This window comes from Cydia amplana, chromosome 21, assembly GCF_948474715.1.
Source record: "Cydia amplana chromosome 21, ilCydAmpl1.1, whole genome shotgun sequence".
Lineage (NCBI taxonomy): Eukaryota > Metazoa > Arthropoda > Insecta > Lepidoptera > Tortricidae > Cydia > Cydia amplana.
This window is the reverse complement of record NC_086089.1, coordinates 7,919,082-7,938,931: the sequence shown is the minus strand read 5'-3', so window position 1 is coordinate 7,938,931 and position 19,850 is coordinate 7,919,082. Positions and strand designations below refer to the sequence as shown.

At 39.7% G+C, this 19,850-nt stretch overlaps 1 protein-coding gene across 1 annotated transcript in view; it reads right to left on the bottom strand.

The window, feature by feature from the left end:
* The window catches only part of LOC134657855 (exportin-2), a 50,800-nt gene that overhangs the window by 12,893 nt on the left and 18,057 nt on the right, over positions 1–19,850 (bottom strand). The window contains exons 9-14 of the mRNA XM_063513434.1: positions 16,882–17,071; positions 13,837–13,937; positions 12,756–12,942; positions 10,692–10,848; positions 2,693–2,784; positions 611–828 (exon numbers count right to left, since the gene is read on the bottom strand). Coding sequence (XP_063369504.1) covers positions 611–828; positions 2,693–2,784; positions 10,692–10,848; positions 12,756–12,942; positions 13,837–13,937; positions 16,882–17,071 — 945 coding nt within the window. The remainder of the gene's footprint in view (positions 1–610; positions 829–2,692; positions 2,785–10,691; positions 10,849–12,755; positions 12,943–13,836; positions 13,938–16,881; positions 17,072–19,850) is intronic.

Here is a 19,850-nt window from a genome sequence, read left to right as displayed (position 1 = left end):
TAATAAAAGCTTGTTAATAAATAACACTTGCACTGCGTATGCTATCAAAATCGTTGCAGACTTTTCTTGAACTCTAGAGTACTTTAAAAACAAGCAACAACGGTTGTACTCCGGGAGTGCCGATAGAAGTGAAAACTCACCTCACTATGTTACCGACGCCCGGTAACACGATACATACATTTAGCGGAGGTATTCTATTTATTTATTATATATTATTATCATTCTCAAATAAGATCACACTTTTTAATTGACATGTTTATTTACATACTGCAATGACAACGTCAAATTATTTGAACATAGGTCCGCAACATAAATGTCAAATAACATTGAGTTTTTCTTTATTGATTTAAATGGCCCATTTAAATTATGAGTGGCCACCTTACGGGGCTTACGGTCACGTGATCGCCTTACGCCCCTTACGGTCACGTGATCGCCTTACGCTGTCTCGATTTTAACATTTTTTCCCCACCCTAAAGTGCACAGCGCCGCTAAAGAAGTTTCCACTTCAAAAACTCTTTGTTAAGGTATGTATGTATGTATGTAAACAGTTTATTGTACATAAGACAGGTTACAACAACATAGTGTTATAGGACAGGTATTGTGTACTTACAAGTTTTCCCTCCCGTAATATAAGTTCCGCCCTCGCAGTGACGAAAGCACAGAGCAGCCTCACTAGAGGGCGCACGTTGGCCGCTCGCTCCCATAGCGGCGGCGCCACGAGGCACGGCAGTAGGGCTCCGTACGCGTCCCCGTCGCCTGAAGCCACCGGCATGGTGCCGCGCAGCTCGAGCAGGAGCGACAGCATTTGGAACACGTATGGCATGAATTCTGTACAAAAAGTAAAATTACTTTACGTAAGTACAGTCAGGGCCAATGATATTATATAACCATAGATAGGTTATACTCATACTTGAGGAGCACAAAAATACTTCCATATTTATTTCTGTGCCTACGGAGAAATCTATTATTTTTGATTAATTTTCTCATTCCATCCATCTTTGTCACATTCATTGATAAACATAAGGTCGTTTCTAGCGATGGACGAGTCCACTTTTTTTCAATTCGAATCATTCGAATTGATTCGGCCGCTGATTCGAATTCAAAATCGAGTTAACTCGACTCGACGATTCGCGTGGTTCGCGACAAGGTCACAGGCACAGGCGCGGAGCGAGTTGAGACGGCGAGTTACGCGGCAGTTGTTGTAAAAAGAACCTTCAGAGCACGGAATTAAGGTTTATTTTTGAATGGCCATACTAGCAGTGAACTCGAGTTGGTATACTTGGAATAGCGAATCAAGCGGCAGTTGTTGTAAAAAGAACCTTCGGGTTACGGAATTAAGGTTTATTTTTGAATGATCATAGTACCAACTCGAGTTGAGATGGCGGATCGAGCGGCAGTTGTTGTAAAAAGAGCCTTCGGGCTACGGTATTAAGGTTTATTTTTGAATGGCCTTAGTAGCAGTGTGATAGCGTTGGCTCGGCGAGTTGGCGATTTCGCCGAGTTAGCTAGTGGTCGAGTTGATTCGAATTGCCAATAGTCTTGATTCGAATTAACTCATCTGTAGACTGATTCGAATTATTCGAATCAGATAACTCGACTCGCCCATCGCTAGTCGTTTCTTGCTCTTTCGGTGTGCAGGAGCTCGTTAGCACGTGCACATTTCTCGTTTGTCCAGCCGCGTCTAAAGGCAACTTGTGACAAATTGTCACAAGTTAAGCGCTTCAATTTTGGAACGCCTATAACCTATCTTGAGTTATAAATCATTGGTCAGGGCCGGATCTAGGGTAGAGCGAGTGGAGCGGCCGCTCTAGGCGCCGGATGGCAAGGGGGGCGCCAAAATGGCAAATAAAAAAAAAAGTTTTAAAAGACGCGAGTGTGAGGAGGGGGGGGGGGGGGGGGGGTGTAAAATACGCTTGAAAACTCCAACGAAGGGCGCCAAAACCCGATTTCGCTCTGCCCTGATCACAGACAATCCAACCTCTAGACATAGCATAGTCGCGCTACCCCCTCTGCCACACATACGGTAACGTTACTCCATCTTCGAGTCAATCCCGTGCTGTGATTGGTCCGTGTCTTTGAAGGGACCAATCACGGCACGGGATTCGCTCACCTCGTCCCCCCGCACTCCCGTATTTTTGGCAGCATCGGTTTCATGAAAGAATTGGCCTAAGCTCAGTCTAGAGGTTGGATTGTCAGTGGCCCTGATCAAGGGCTCGGGCCGGCACTGAGTACAGTCGGCCAAAAATGTGGTCTACCACCCTACGATTGAGGTTCCTTTGAACGTCATGAGACAACACGGTCGATTTACTTTATACTCCGTTAGAAAAGTCAACCTTAGCGATCGTTAGATCTCGCAGAAACTTTTGTCAAAACTGGTAGGCCACTTTCTTGGCCCACTGTACCATAGAGCAATGTAAGTAAAGAAAGAGTGGTAACTCCATACATCAGTTTTCATACCTAAACGCGAGTTATTTCCTAGTCGACATCTAGCGTCAAGTAGCGGACATTATCAGTTCTGCTAGTTGACAATAGATGTCGCGGCAAACCAAAACTCTAATGCTCAACAATTTTCAGCTAATATTACAACCGGATTCACCGGAACTCTATTTTCAACTCCTTCCGCTTATAATATTAGTTATAAATTGTTATAGAAGTAGATTTTTCGTCAGTAGCGACATTTGTGACATCTTACCTTGTACATCATTCTGTAGGATTTCCTGGAAGATCGGGAACAGAGCGTCTTCGAAAGCGGTGATGGCGTTAGGATTCGACTTGGTCACCAGTCTGAAATCGTAAATAATGATCAAAAATAGCCAATAATGTATACTCAATACCGTCAACCGGGGTGAATAGGGACAAAACTAAAAATGAGATTTACATAATAATTTCTTAAAAAATCTTTCCATGCTAGACCACAGAATAAAGAATAGTACTAAGTACAGAAGACTCACTCTCTAACAAAACGCGTCTGTTACGATCAGCAACAGATATGGCCGCTAGGTGGCGACAGCGCCACGCGCGGCTTATGGCTTTCCCCAAAATTGGGGCCGAACGGATGTACTTTTAGCTACCTGTAGCAAAGCGACGAAATCGCGGAGTGAGACACGCCTGGCTAGACTCAAAAATTCTTAGGAAAATACGCAATCGATTAATAGTGCAGGGAGAATGTAAGAAACACGCATTTGTACCAAGGAATAATTGATTGTATTGCAACTTGTACCGGCCTTGAACTAATCTCACAAACAATATCTGTTAGATACGAGGTCCCCTTGTTTCGCATAAAGTTCTAAGTCATAATGTATTGTTTGTCATCTTATCATTAGTCATAAAACTGAAGCTGTTAACTTTTCACGATTTTCGTTAGGTTATCCTATGGCATAGAGAAAAAAATACATAGAGTGCTCACTCCATACATCAGTTCAGACTATTAATTTCAGTGTCTACATCTAGCATCGAGTAGCGGAACTATCAGTACTGCTACTTGACAATAGATGTAGCACCGACCGGAAAGTCTTATCTCAACAGCATAAGACTTTCCGGTCGGTGCTACATCTATTGTCAAGTAGCAGCACTGATAGTACCGTTACTCGATGCTAGATGCTAATAGTCTTTTTGGTACTAAAACTGATGTATGGAGTGAACACTCTATGTATTTTTTTCTCTATGCCTATGGGTTAAAACTTTTTAGAAAACAATAAAGACCCGTTAGATACTACAATGTACTCCCAGATCCAGGGTACCGTTTGGTTTAAAAGCAGTAAAGGGGCCCCTGATTAACAGTCCGCCGGACGGTATCGGCCTGTCAGTTAGAACAAAAAGTTGACAGTTCCGAACAACTGACAGGCCGATACCGTCCAGCGGACTGTTAATCAGTGGGCCCCTTAACTCTTTGGTAAATCCATACTAATCCATACTAATATTATAAATGCGAAAGTGTGTCTGTATGTCTGTCTGTTACCTCTTCACGCTTAAACCGCTGAACCGATTCAGTTGAAATTTGCCATGATAGTTTGAGTCCCGGGGAAGGACATAGGATACTTTTTATCTCAGAACTCACCCCTTAAGGGGGTGAAAAGGGGGGTGGAAATTTGTATGGGCAATCAATAACCGCTGAACCGATTTAGTTGAAATTTGGTATGGAGATAGTTTGAGTCCCGGGGAGGACAAAGGGTAGTTATTATCCCAAAAATGGGATACGGGTGGAAGTTTGTATGGGGAATCGTTAAAAAGCAGATTGGGTAAAAACATAAAGTAAGTATAGTATAGAGTAATCGGCCCATACAAGCCTCGCTTAGTTCCACAAAAATTCAAGAGATGTCACTCAGAGCACCATTGGGCCTAAATATATATTTGTGTTATTTCAAATCTTGCCAATTTTTAAATTAACATGTATAGTTCTAATTTATTTAGCATATTACAACAAAAACCTTTTAAAACATCCATTTACACATAGTAAATCGACGCAGAAAAAAATAAATAAATAATGGCATGAACTATTCTAAGCGCCATCTATCGCATTACTAGACAGTTAGTTTCTTGCCGTTGTAACACACTAAATAGCTCGATTGTTTGAGAAAGACTATCAATAGATGTCACTGTAGTAAATCCTCATACTTTATGATCATATCACAGACAACATATCAACATTATTAAGTAATAAATAATATAATTTTTCTCAAAAATGGACGGCAAAGTCGACGTTGCCGGTTAAAAAATAGGTCGCGAAGTGTGTAGTTTATGGTCATTCTAAAAATTAAAAAGTTAAAAACATTGCAGTCTCGATTTCGGGACTGCAATGTTGCATACAAATTCCATTATTAAACGAGTTCCAAACTTTTTAAAACTTTAAATGGCCATATCAAATGAAGGCATAGGTCCATTAAACAGCCAAACAGATGATCAGCACTTATTATTAATATAATGTTGGTACCGCGACTATTTAGGTGTCTCAAATACGTTGGCGTATTTTCAGCAGAAAAATACACTTCTATTTTTTTTAAAGGCGGCAAGCAAATCTTTTTAATGGTTTTACTTTTCTCTGTGAAAATTAGAACGTTGCTTCTGTAAAATATCTCTTGCACCATTTTTGAGAAAAGCACTATATATGACTCGGCTGGAAGGCTACTTGCTGGCTTCGGATTCAATTAAACGGACTCCCAAGGTCGTCCGTTTAAAACGAATCCTCAGCTTGCAAGTAGCTACTTCCGAACCTCGACAATAATGTACTATTGTTCTTAGAAACGTGATAATAATTAAAATATATTAAACCTACATGGTATCATCAGCCACACTGTTAAGTGTTAAATGTACCGATGTACAGTTAGGAGTGTTGCTGTTTGTATATTAATTTACTTAACCTTACGCATTACAAAATTGTCCTCATATAGCTATACATATATTTTAGGACAGTCTTACACTAATCGACCTACTTGGTAACAAAACATTGTAAATTCTTGAGCAGTTAGAATAGCAGGGCAGGTGACAAAAACTTGCTCAAAAGCATAGAAGGTAGCATCCTATAGAAGTGGTGTACGCGTGCCTCCGTGAGGGACAAAACATGTAAATTCGACCAATCATAGCGTCGCATTGCGCCGCTATGATTGGTCGAATTTATTTGTTATGGTGGGCAACAAATGAATTCGACCAATCACGGTGGTCAATTTACGGTGGGGAATAAAACAAGATGTGAGACTGTGACAAGGACAAACAATAATAGCGCTTTCGCTGCTACTCCTACTGAAAGATACATAAGACTATCCCGTTCTGTCAGTTATCCCCTGCTTCTATTCATGCTCAAAAGAGAAGAGACATCCGACATTTAAAAAAATATCCCTATATGTATGAGAGCAATAATACAATGTGTAAATGTAAATACATACATATCTTATATTTTATGATCATATCAAAGCTGGAAGTCCTAGGTTCGGATCCCCCTAAAAGTGTATTAATATGGTGTCCCATTTGTCCCCGCCGCCATACAAGAGGTGTGGACAGATGGGAATAGATATAGACCATTAATATATACACACACAATTAAAAAACAAATAAATTTCCTATGAGGATTTGAACCCAGGACCTCCTACTTCATAGCACATAGCAGAGCAGGGTCACTGTCACTACTGACTAGCTAGGAGGCCGTAGAAATAATATACAATTTATATATATTTAAATTAAGTACAGTCAGCGTCGTATAGTAGGTCGCATCCAAAGTATTCAAATAGTTCAGTACGCCATACAAATAATATGGTGTACCGAACTATTTGAATACTTTGGATGCTACCTACTATATGACGCTGACTGTACTTATATAACAATTAACAAATCAGACTGGTAGCCACAGTTTAATGGCTAATCTAGGATTAAAACTTTTTAGTGGCTTGCCATTATGTTCAAAACATTTAGCTTCATACCACATCAAATATTTAAGTTTACCGCCATTGCCCGCCAGCATTGAACAAATTGGTTGTTAGTGGGTAGACAAAATAAAGTCACTATCATGTTAAACATTGAATTTATTAATTGTATTTTATTATTTTTAAAAGAATCTTCATAGCATGTGTCTGTCCGTTGAAACAGGAATCAATCTCAACCATCTTCCACTCAAAATATTTTACTTGTGGTACAGTCGCCATCAGATATATCGGAGCGGCCAAGGCGCTCACAAATATCTGAACACGCCTCTATTGTCAGGGCGTTAGAGTGCGTGTTCAGATATTGTGAACACCTTGGCCGTTCCGATATATCTGATGGCGACTGTACAGAGATGCATTGACTATTTCATCTTCACTCTCTTGTTGCATACATTGTAACTTCTAGTGGCTAGAGGCTGGGTCCTGAAATCAGAAACATATTTTTTATATATAAAATGTAATAATATCACAATAAAGTTTAATACACATTGCCTTCACATTGGAGTCTGTTTGCAAACACTAACCATTGTATAGATTTAGACCAAGAAAAGTATGCAGCGATATTGATCGCCTGCGCAGTACATGTGTTATTTTAAATGTCAAACATCTTTGAAATTATGACGTACCTTTCTTCTTTCTTGCTCTAACTCTAAATACTTTGGAATCTTTTGCTTGCTCGGGTATCAATATTAGCATGGGGGGTTAAAATAAAACTTGACAATAGTTATTAGTGGGCAAGGGGGCAAAGCAGTTGTTTAACCGCTCATGCTAATGTTGATTCCAAGCAGAAGATTTGAACTATGAGCGTAGCGAGTGGTTCGAGAAGTGGAATCTTGAGCGTTGTGAGAATTCAAGGCACGAGGGTTAAACAAACATTGCCACCTAATGAAACACAGAATTTATCACCATGCCAACGCAGGGAAAATACCAACTATAAAATACCAAAAAAATCAAATCCACATGAACATTATAAAGAATTTATAATTCAAAATCATCATTTAAAAGTAAATTCTACCAGCTAACATAAGGAAACTCAAAATTTAGATCTGATTACTTTGCCCCACATGTGGGAAAAATGCAATTTTCTCATTAGTATTTGAACAATCAAGGGGGCCTTTACCAGTTGGTGTGGTGATAAATTATTTAATTAACCTTTGTATTCAAAACAAACTTACCTGAAGTGTTAATTTTTTATCAATTTTATCATTTATTGGCAAACAGTAGACACTGTCAGATTAATATGTAGGTTTTACCATTAGTAGTGTTCCGTTACTACATCGGCAATTCACGTCATCATCACAGGTCTTTTCGTCTATTGCAGACGATTTATGCATTGCTGTTTAGACAACGGGTTTGGTGATTGTGGAGGCCGATGCGTGAGCGGCACGACCTCCCACATTTTGGGCACATGTCACGCTTAGCACAGTCTTTAAAGCGCCACATCGGTCTTCCAACTTTCCTTTTAGCATACCTACGCAACTGCACCAAGCAAGACACGTCTAGGTATTCTATTCACGTACTTGTACTATAGTTCAAATGAAGCTATAATATGAAATTAATAAGTTTGTATAAACAGAAACAACGCAAAGGCAACAAACGCGGTGCCGCTTTGTGGCGACTTGACTATTTGACAGTTTATTTTTAGTGTTGCCGTTGAAAGTTCTTTCTTGTCCCTAAATAGAGCTTTTATGATTTATTATTATACAATATTATTAGTTCAAATAAAATATGATATTCCAAAAGACTACAAATAATATTATATAGTACTTAAATTCCAAAATAATGATAATTATGCCTCAGTGTCCATTTCTGAGGGCCTACCGCGAACCACGTTCGACGTGTTGCCTCTCTGTCGCACTTGTAAATTCGTACGTAAGTGTGACGGGGAGGCAACACGTCGAACGTGGTTCGCGGTAGGCCCTCAGCTTTTTTAAGGAACAGGCGTATAACATTACCCTGAAGTAGGGGACTAATTTTAAAATAGCAATAATCATTACTTGATGCCGTTTTTGACGTTTCTGTGCACGCTGTTGTCTGTCTATACTTATAGGTCACATAATTAGTGATACAAACACCTGCCTGGTCAATATACGCAAAATTAGATATATTTATTCTAATTATAACAGAAAAAGTTTATTAAAACAAACATTAAATGCTTTTGTATAATAATTTCAGGTTTGATAGGTACGGGTTTTGCCATGGGAGAAGTTGAAAAGGAACGTTATGAAAACATATCTTTGTATGTATAGGTACTAAGATGGTACAAATCATGTACAAATCTGTTGCTTAAAAATAAAAGCACGACGCGACGTTGCCAAACTGCTATGAGTTACTGCGAAGCGAGTCCAGTTTAACTCGACAACGTCGCATCGTATTGTTACAATAGGGTATTTTCGTACTAGTCAAATCAGTTACTTTTTTATAGTTATTGCAATGCAACTTGTATCGTAAATTTTTAGAAGGCACGATAAGAGTGAATTGAGCATGAATTGAGGTATTTTATCTCATTAGGATCGAAAGAGCTCGTGAATTTGAGTACAAATAACACAAAAGTGGCAAAAAAGATCACAATATAAAAAATGGCGAAAAATAGTAGTTTTCGATATAAGTGCGAGAAGTATGTCATTTTGCACGAGTACCGAGCTTTCGATTTTTCCGGTAATATACTGAGGGGCTACCGCCAAAACCGAAATTCGCAAATTGCGGGGATCTTTCTCTTTTACTCCAATGCAGGCGTAATTAGAGTGACAGAGAAAAATGCCCGCAATTTGCGAAATTCGATTTTCGCGGTTATAGCCCTGTCACTTACAACGGATGCCTTTACTTTGATATCTGGTGGCGTTAAATTAACTCCAAAATCGTCTGAATCACTCATTTTTATTTAATAACTTATGCTTTCTTAGCAATTACTTACAAACATAAATCACTTTAAATGTTGAATAAAAAAGGCGGGAAGGGAATAAAAAAAGTTTTACTTTTAATTGCCATTTTTTTCAATGTGGATTCTGTTGTCACTGTTGTCAGCATTATGCCAATTGAAGAGAAATTGTATTATTAAAATTAATAAAATTAATTTTCAGAACATATAATTATACATGGTCAACCAGATCTTGACAGTAGAAAAAGGCGGCAAATTTGAAAAATGTAGGCGCGAAAGGATATCGTCCCATAGAAAATTTGAATTTCGCGCCTTTATTTTACTGACAAGATTTGGTTGACCAGCTATATGTAAAAAAACATGAATCTTTTGTTATTTCATTATATTGATATATATCTAATTAATTACATTTATATTAAGTGTATAAAGTGTATTGTACGAACGTCAGCTTCATTCTGTCGCGCGTTGTTCAAGTAATACTATTGGGTCTCGAATAATACTCCTTTATGCCCAATCGCGCGTTGTTCAGGTGGGTCATTTATAAGCGGGTCTCGCATAATACTCATTTATTTAAAATGTATCAATCAGATTACTTTTTAGCACTAGTGTAAAAAAATCAAACTTTACGCACGATTTGCAGCTACAAAAACTAAACTTTTTGAGCAATTGGATTAAAAAAATATAAAGAAACGCTCAAGTACCAGTGGCATGGTGGCATATAGACGGACTTACGCCAGTAGTAATGTCTAATCCTTTTGCCATGCACCAATGGTAGCATGCGCAAAATTATTATGACAGGTATTTATTTTCAGCCGGTTTAAATAGTTTCGGCAAGACTTATGTAGCATTCTTATAATATATAAATATTATCATCACCACAGTATCGTTTTCCGAAATTACTTTATGGTTATACCGTTTGGCTACGCTATTTCTCTGTACCCTGCCTCTCCCTTCCCTCCCTGTACTCCTTAAGTGCCCGAACTCTCTTTACTCATACTGAAAGATACATAAGAATATCCTGTTCGGTCATTTCCTTCCACCCCTCATGCTTGATCCAGTTTTAAACTAGATTCATGATTTATTCAATACGCTATAAAGCGACATCTGTTGATTACTTCTAATCGTTGGCAACGACATATGTCTACTAACTTTCAATGAAGACGTATAGATGTCGTTAGGAATTCTATGATTTGGATGTGACACAGCGCCATCTTGTATCCATGATAGGCAACAGTGCATTTTCAGTGACGCCATCTGGTAATGATGCGCTTTTAGGCGGTCACATTTGAATGTATGGGATAGCAGCGTCTGTATATATGTAGTCTGTGGTAAAAATAAGCTACCCAAATTACTAACTCCACGCAGACGAAGTCGCGGGCAAAAGCTAGTGCGGCTATACTTACGAAACTGCCAAGGAGAGTGTCTCGAAGAGGTAGTGGTTGAAGTGCGGCTTGCAAGGGTTTTTGGCGACTACGGAGAGCATTTGGGCGAGTTTCGGTAATGCTGTGCCGAGGAATGGTAGCGCCGACTCTTGCAGGCACGATAATGTACGAAGGATCGCTGAAAAATATTGTTTTGTTAATTATAATACCTTTAAACGAGCAATTCTTGTTTATTTATATATATATATATTTCGGGGATCTCGGAAACGGCTCTAACGATTTCGATGAAATTTGCTATATGGGGGTTTTCGGGGGCGAAAAATCGATCTAGCTAGGTCTTATCTCTGGGAAACCGCGCATTTCCGAGTTATTATATGTTTTCCGGGCGAAGCTCGGTCACCCAGATATTATAATTAATAAAAGATAACACCAAGGGGTCCTATCAGAGGGAATTAGGTATTCATACTCGTACAGAATGATTTTGATCTTGAGTGAATATAGGTCATAGTGAACAACTTTTACTATGGGACCTACCCCGAATGTATTAGAATAGAATAGAATAGAAAAACGTTTATTGCAAAAACCATCTACATACAGCACCACACATATAAATTTAAGAAAGAAGATCTTATACACTAAACAGTTAAAACTATTAGTAGCTTAAACTAACATGCAATAATAATCGTAGTATTACTAGGGGTCATCCACAAATTACATCACACGTGATACCTCCCTCCCCCTTCTCACATTTCCTTGAGCAACGCAGGTGGGGTTCTAAAGTGTCGATCTAGGTACTTATCATAATAAAATTCAGTTTCGTGCTGCCAAGTCTAAAACCAGTCTATCATACTTCTTACTGATCTTAACTTCTTACCAACCGCTTTAGGTTCACGGTATACCTATAAAAGTGATATCTTACCATTTATTTTAATCTTTATTGCACATAAGAAAACACACTGTACAAAAGGCGAACTTAATGCCATAAGGCTCTACCAGTCAACCTTTCGGCAATGCCATAGAGAAATATAGTAAGACAAGAGTGCTCACTCCATACATCAGTTCAGACTATTAATTTCAGTGTCTACATCTAGCATCGAGTAGCGGAACTATCAGTACTGCTACTTGACAATAGATGTAGCACCGACCGGAAAGGCTTATCTCAACAGTATAAGACTTTCCAGTCGGTGGCGACATCTATTGTCAAGTAGCAGTACTGATAGTTCCGCTACTTGATGCTAGATGCTAATAGTCTTTTTGGTACTAAAACTTATGTATGGAGTGAGCACTCTATGTATTTTTTTCTCTATGACAGTATGTAAATTGACAATATAGTTGGGACTTACCTTTCATGACATATTCATTATGATGCTCAGGCGAGGCGTGATCGCCTAACGCTGCGAACAGAGTGGTGAGTAACGCAGGAGCGAGTGGTTCTAACGCCGGTTTAGTTATCATTGCACCTCCGATGAGTTTCTATATATATACAGTATATACAGTACTATATACAGTGTGTAAATTGACAATATGGTTGGGTCTTACCTTTCATGACATATTCATTGTGATGCTCAGGCGAGGCGTGATCGCCTAAAGCTGCGAATAGGGTCGTGAGTAACGCAGGAGCGAGTGGTTCTAACGCCGGTTTAGTTATCATTCCACCTCCGATGAGTTTCTCTATATATACAGTATGTAAAGTAACAATATTGTTGGGTCTTACCTTTCATGACATATTCATTATGATGCTCAGGCGAGGCGTGATCGCCTAACGCTGCGAACAGAGTGGTGAGTAACGCAGGAGCGAGTGGTTCTAACGCCGGTTTAGTTATCATTGCACCTCCGATGAGTTTCTCTATATATACAGTATATACAGTACTATATACAGTGTGTAAATTGACAATATGGTTGGGTCTTACCTTTCATGACATATTCATTGTGATGCTCAGGCGAGGCGTGATCGCCTAAAGCTGCGAATAGGGTCGTGAGTAACGCAGGAGCGAGTGGTTCTAACGCCGGTTTAGTTATCATTCCACCTCCGATGAGTTTCTCTATATATACAGTATGTAAAGTAACAATATTGTTGGGTCTTACCTTTCATGACATATTCATTATGATGTTCAGGCGAGGCGTGGTCGCCTAAAGCTGCGAATAGGGTCGTGAGTAACGCAGGAGCGAGTGGTTCTAACGCCGGTTTAGTTATCATTCCACCTCCGATGAGTTTCTCTATACAGCAGGCGGAGTATGTGCAGACGACTCCGCGTGCTTTTATATGTTCTATCTGAAAAAATGTATATACATGTTATTTAATGTATGTACGTAGAACACCTTTTGCAATAGGGTCAACCCTAACTTTTTTTTTGCTAGTCAGTTGTGTGCTTTCAATAGGGTTGGCCGGTCGAAGTATTTAGCAGATGCCGCCATCATAGCTTGCGCTGTCAATCCCTAGAATTATGTCAATTTTAGTTTTTTTAATGTCCTGGATGCCAGCCCTTGAAGACAAATATTATAGAAGGGGCAAGCTATGATGGCGCCATCTATGCAAACCTTTGTTGTCAACCCTATTGCAACCAATTATAATCATCCCTTAAAGCAGGGGTTTCCAAATTTTTTACTAGAGAGCCGCAACCAGGCCTCCGCTACCTTTGGCACCGCATTTTTCGCGGGCCCGATTGCATGAAATTTAGCATTTTTCGTGGGCCATATTGTATAAAATTTGGCATATTTCGCGGGACGTAGTTTGGAGACCATTGCCTTAAACTAACTTATCTTGTTTTTTTTTTTATAAATCTACCTACATTCTATCTAGTTTTATACTAGTGAATGGAATTGCTTTCATCCATGCTTCGTTTCATCTGGATTTTAAAGACTTACCACTAATGATCTGAGTACTCACAACACAAGCCTTCTTGAGCTTACCGTGGGGCTTAGTCAATTTGTGTAAAAAAAATGTCCATTAATATTTATTTATTTATTATTTATTAATGATAGGCTATAAACTAATCATACGTAAACCTTATTAAAATGCCATAAGGTATATTTATGGTCATATGTTGATGGTAGTATAAAACCTTCACCGCTATACATGAGGCGGGGACAGATGGGAATGATTCTGTACCTATTCCCATCTGTGCCCAGCGGGGACAATGGGAACACACCTAAGATCGTGACTCACCAGTAGAGGGAAGGCGTTGACCAGCAATTCCTTTGGCAGGAGAGACCTGAACGTCATCAGGTATTTGATGGAGTCGGCCTTTAGAACAGGCAACTCGTTTACTGCGAACAAATAAATAGAAAACTTAAGAGGCTAACTTAAAGTCAATATAGAGTATTCGAATTTGTATAAATTATATATCGCCGCTATACTTACTCAACCTCGTATCTGCAACACTCATTTGATGACAAAAACACCCGTATTCCGAATGAAAGAAAAGCGACATTTCCATCAAATGACTGTTGCAGATATGAGGTTGAGTAAGTATAGCGACGAATGTGAATATAGGCTGCCAGGCCAGTCCACATCAGCGGAGCGAGAGTTTAAAATTTACCAATATAATTGCATATAAGCATAGCGAAATATAGTAAGACAAGAGTGCTCACTCCATACATCAGTTTTGGTACCAAAAAGCCTATTAATTTCAGTGTCTACATCTAGCATCGAGTAGCGGAACTATCAGTACTGCTACTTGACAATAGATGTAGCACCGACCGGAAAGTTTTATGTTGTTGAGCTTAAGACTGAAATTAATAGTCTTTTTGGTACCAAAGCTGATATATGGAGTGAGCAATCTATGTATTTTTTTCTCTATGATATAAGTAAGCTCCTGTGCGCTATTGGTGGTTACAACCTTGCTCATCGCTCCGCTGCCTTCCTCCGCTCCGGTGGATAGCTAGGCAGTCTTATGTTTAAGTCGACTTGGTTTATAAAGGGCGTCCCAAAAAGGACGGAAGATTTCAATTTGCCGCCATTTTTAGGGTTCCGTAGCCAAATGGCAAAAAACGGAACCCTTATAGATTCGTCATGTCTGTCTGTCTGTCTGTCCGTCTGTCCGTCTGTCTGTCCGTCCGTATGTCACAGCCACTTTTCTCCGAAACTATAAGAACTATACTGTTGAAACTTGGTAAGTAGATGTATTCTGTGAACCGCATTAAGATTTTCACACAAAAATAGAAAAAAAACAATAAATTTTTGGGGTTCCCCATACTTAGAACTGAAACTCAAAAATTTTTTTTTCATCAAACCCATACGTGTGGGGTATCTATGGATAGGTCTTCAAAAATGATATTGAGGTTTCTAATATCATTTTTTTCTAAACTGAATAGTTTGCGCGAGAGACACTTCCAAAGTGGTAAAATGTGTGTCCCCCCCCCCCTGTAACTTCTAAAATAAGAGAATGATAAAACTAAAAAAAATATATGATGTACATTACCATGTAAACTTCCACCGAAAATTGGTTTGAACGAGATCTAGTAAGTAGTTTTTTTTTATACGTCATAAATCGCCTAAATACGGAACCCTTCATGGGCGAGTCCGACTCGCACTTGGCCGCTTTTTGTATTTTAGTGCTGGCAATCCTAAAAAAAAAACTATTTGACAACTGAATGTTTAGGGTTTGTAAAAATGGCGGGTTATAGGAAAGATCAACGCGTTTTTATTATTGAACAATATTTCACAAGTAATGAAAGTTTGGCGAGTACGGTTCGAAAATTCCGTCTCTTGATTCGGTGATCAGAATTGGCCCCCTAGATCTTGCGATTTAACGCCTTTAGACTTCTTTTTATGGGGTTATTTAAAGTCTAAAGTCTATGCCAATAAGCCCACAACCACGCATGCTTTAAAAGAGGAAATTCGACGCATCGGAGAAGTTCAGCTGCATCTATGCAAAATGATCACAGAAAATTTTGACAAAAGAGTGCGTATATGCAAGCAAAGCCTAGGAGGACATTTGCCTGACGTATTATTCCACAAATAACCCTATTATAACCCAAAATATTTTGTTTTTTTGTTCTTGACATTCGACAATACCTAGGTTGGCCCTAGCTATGTATACATTAACATTTCTTTTTATTATGACATTGTTTTATTTGTAAATTTTATATTCTTCTATTTTTTTTTTCTTTCTGTTTTTAATGTTAAATTGACAATCTTTTAATGAAAGCCTTTGTTTTATCCTGTTGTGTAAAATACTGTGTCTTTTTCTTTAAGAAATAAATATATCTAATCTAATCTATTTTATGTATTTCAAGATTTTATACACAAACATATTATAACGAAAAAAAAAATAGTTTTTCATCAATTTCAAATCTTGCGTCCTTTTTGGGACAGCCTTTATTACCATCGGGCCTGGCCAGTTCTGGCGCGGCGTGCTCGGTGGCGAAGTGCGCCAGGTCGACGAGCGGCGAGGCGCGCGTGACGCCGCTGGCCTGCGTGGCGCCGCGGGACGCCAGTGACGTCACCAGGTACATGGCCGCGTCCTTCCCGCGCCACGCCCCCGCCCCCTCCGACCCGTACTTGTTTTGCTCTATTTTTTGTTGATGGTGCGGAACCCTCCGTGCGCGAGTCCGACTCGCACTTGGCCGGTTTTTTCTCTATGATATAAGTAACCTCCGCTCCTTTGCGCTATTGGTGATTCCTACCTTGCTTATTGCTCTGCTGCCTCACTCCGCTCCAGTGGAAAGGCAGCCTTATGTTTAAGTCTTAGTTTAGGTACTAACATGGTAATCTAAGTCTATTTGTAAGTTTGTAAGTAACTCTGTTTGTTTGTTTGTAATCTATGGATTGAATCGTCCGAAATTAATGTTTTTATTTTTATTTTATTTTTTTAAGTGAACTTGAATGGTTCTATATTAATATTACCATCGGGCCTGGCCAGTTCAGGCGCGGCGTGCTCGGTGGCGAAGTGCGCCAGGTCGACGAGCGGCGAGGCGCGCGTGACGCCGCTGGCCTGCGTGGCGCCGCGGGCCGCTAGTGACGTCACCAGGTACATGGCCGCGTCCTTCCCGCGCCACGCCCCCGCCCCTTCCGACCCGTACTTGTTTTGCTCTATTTTTTGTTGATGGTGCGGAACCCTCCGTGCGCGAGTCCGACTCGCACTTGGCCGGTTTTTTTGCTTGTTTTGCTCTATTTTTTGTTGATGGTCCGGAATCCTCCGTGCGCGAGTCCGACTCGCACTTGGCCGATTTTTTTCAAGTAAACGTGAATGGTTTTATTTAATATTACCATCGGGCCTGGCCAGTTCTGGCGCGGCGTGCTCGGTGGCGAAGTGCGCCAGGTCGACGAGCGGCGAGGCGCGCGTGACGCCGCTGGCCTGCGTGGCGCCGCGGGACGCTAGTGACGTCACCAGGTACATGGCCGCGTCCTTCCCGCGCCACGCCCCCGCCCCTTCCGACCCGTACTTCGCTAGCATTAGCTGGAACAAATTCACAAATATAGTGTCAAGCAGATAGTAGGTAGCATCCTATAGACATAGAGAAAAAATACATAGAGTGCTCACTCCATACATCAGTTCAGACTACTAATTTCAGTGTCTACATCTAGCATCGAGTAGCGGAACTATCAGTACTGCTACTTGACAATAGATGTAGCACCAGGGGCAGGAAACTTAAACCTTATGTATGGAAATCAGCGCTGTATCCGCAGTAGCATCATATCAGTGCAATATTTCCTCACCTGATGCTTCCAAATGAATCAAACAGATGGCGCCACCGCGGAAAAACATGTGTTTAAAAAACTCGCATCCAACCCATAATTATTAAAAAGAAAAAAAAATGTCTTTGCATTTTTGACACAAATTCCGTTTCAAGTATAAAACGTTTAAAATTTTCTGTAATTTTAGTACCTCGCATTTTTTATATCGTTTATATTCGTTTTAATATCATTTTATTTATATGAACATAATATAATCGTTTTTATTAACAACAACTAACTAAATAGATTCGCCAAGTGCCCTACGTGAAAGGAAACGTTAAAACAAAAAAACATAGTAACCGTCAAACTATAAACGTCAAACAGAAAACTTAAATTTTCTGAAATTATATATTAATAATTTAATTTAATCACTATAAATTGATGAAAATGTGTGCGCCTGGGAGAAAAAAACGATATTGCCTTATCGGCTGTGCGAATCAAAACAAAATTACTCCAAAACGCGTCAATTCTTCGTGGCATGTGCTATAGCTAGTCAAATTTACGTCCAAGTGTGGTCTAAGTTTTAATAGTGGATTTGTTATATTTCGAACTAATTTACTATAAGTGGTACCCGTAGAAAATATAATTTTTATGGTTTGTTATGCATGTAAGTAATGAAAAATAAATGCCATTTTTACACATCCGTGTTTTTACTTTTGCGACTAAAATATTCTTTGGTGTAAACATTTATAAAATACTAAATAAATAGGTTGTCGTAAAGCGTCACTGCATGAATAGGTAATTAGGTATTACATAATATATTAGCGCCTTTTTCCTTGACCGTGTACAGTGTACTACAATGAGGTGTATTCATTTTTCACGTGATTGCTTTGCAATAAGGTGAAAGAATGGAAACCTCAAATTTGTAGTTCACTGTAAACGGTCAAGGAAAAAGGCGCCATACTGGCGCCATAGTTTTATTAGTATGCATGTGTGCACTGTGCACGCACACATACGTAAAGGTTACTTTGGTCAAATTCCGCTTGGAGCGTTTGTGTAGACGTTTTTTGACATTTATCGCGAGTTGGCTCTCTTTTACTATATATAGTTATTATACTCTTTGTGTAGCACCGACCGGAAAGTCTTATCTCAACAGCATAAGACTTTCCAGTCGGTGGCTACATCTATTGTCAAGTAGCAGTACTGATAGTTCCGCTACTCGATGCTAGATGCTAATAGTCTTTTTGGTACTAAAACTGATGTATGGAGTGAGCACTCTATGTATTTTTTTCTCTATGCTATAGAAGTGGTCTACGCGTGCCTCCGTGAGGGACAAAACGTACGCAATGCGACGCTATGATTGGTCGAATTTATTTATGGTGGGCAACAAATAAATTCGACCAATCATCCATGCTAATTTACGGTGGGGAATAAAAAAAAAGTGAGACTATGACAAGGACAAACAATAATAGCGCTTTCGCTGCTACTCCTACTGAAAGATACATAGTCTATCCCGTTCTGTCAGTTATCCCCACCACTCATGCCCAATCCAGTTTAATACTAGATCAGATCATCATCATCTTCCTCGCGTTGTCCCGGCATTTTGCCACGGCTCATGGGAGCCTGGGGTCCGCTTGGCAACTAATCCCAGTAATTGGCGTGGGCACTAGTTTTTACGAAAGCGACTGCCATCTGACCTTCCAACCCGGAGGGTAAACTAGGCCCGTATTGGGATTAGTCCGGTTTCCTCACGATGTTTTCCTTCACCGAAAAGCGACTGGTAAATATCAAATGATATTTCGTACATAAGTTCCGAAAAACTCATTGGTACGAGCCGGGGTTCGAACCCGCGACCTCCGGATTGCAAGACGCACGCCACCAGCGCTATCAAGCAGATCTTGACAGTAGAAAAAGGCGGCAAATTTGAAAAATGTAGGCGCGAAGGGATATCGTCCCATAGAAAATTTGAATTTCGCGCCTTTTCTTACTGACAGGATTTGCTTGACCGGCTATAAACAGTTGGCTACTTTCCTACTAGTCAAATCAGCTTTTTTAGAACTGTCAAAACGACTTTCTAATATGGAATTTATATGAAAACGTGTGTAGTGACGTCACAGTCGACTCGCCTACTTTTTATACTTCCATCCGATTTATTAAATAGAAATTGTGTTTAAAAATAACCGCTATCTATATTTTTCTAATAATTATCTGGTGCTTTATTTCGTGCACGGTGTGAAATAATTTATTTTAAGTAGAGGAATGTACCCGATTGTACTGTCAAATTTTACTGGGTACAATCGCCATCAGATATATCGGAGCGGTCAAGGCGCTCACAAATATCTGAGCACGCCTCTATTGTCAAGGCGTTAGAGTGCGTGTTCAGATATTGTGAACACCTAGGCCGCTCCGATATATCTGATAGCGACTGTACAAGATGCCTCTTCGAGCTTATAATAAAAGCGGCCAAGTGCGAGTCAGACTCGCCCATGAAGGGTTCCGTATTTAGGCGATTTATGACGTATAAAAAAAAAACTACTTACTAGATCTCGTTCAAACCAATT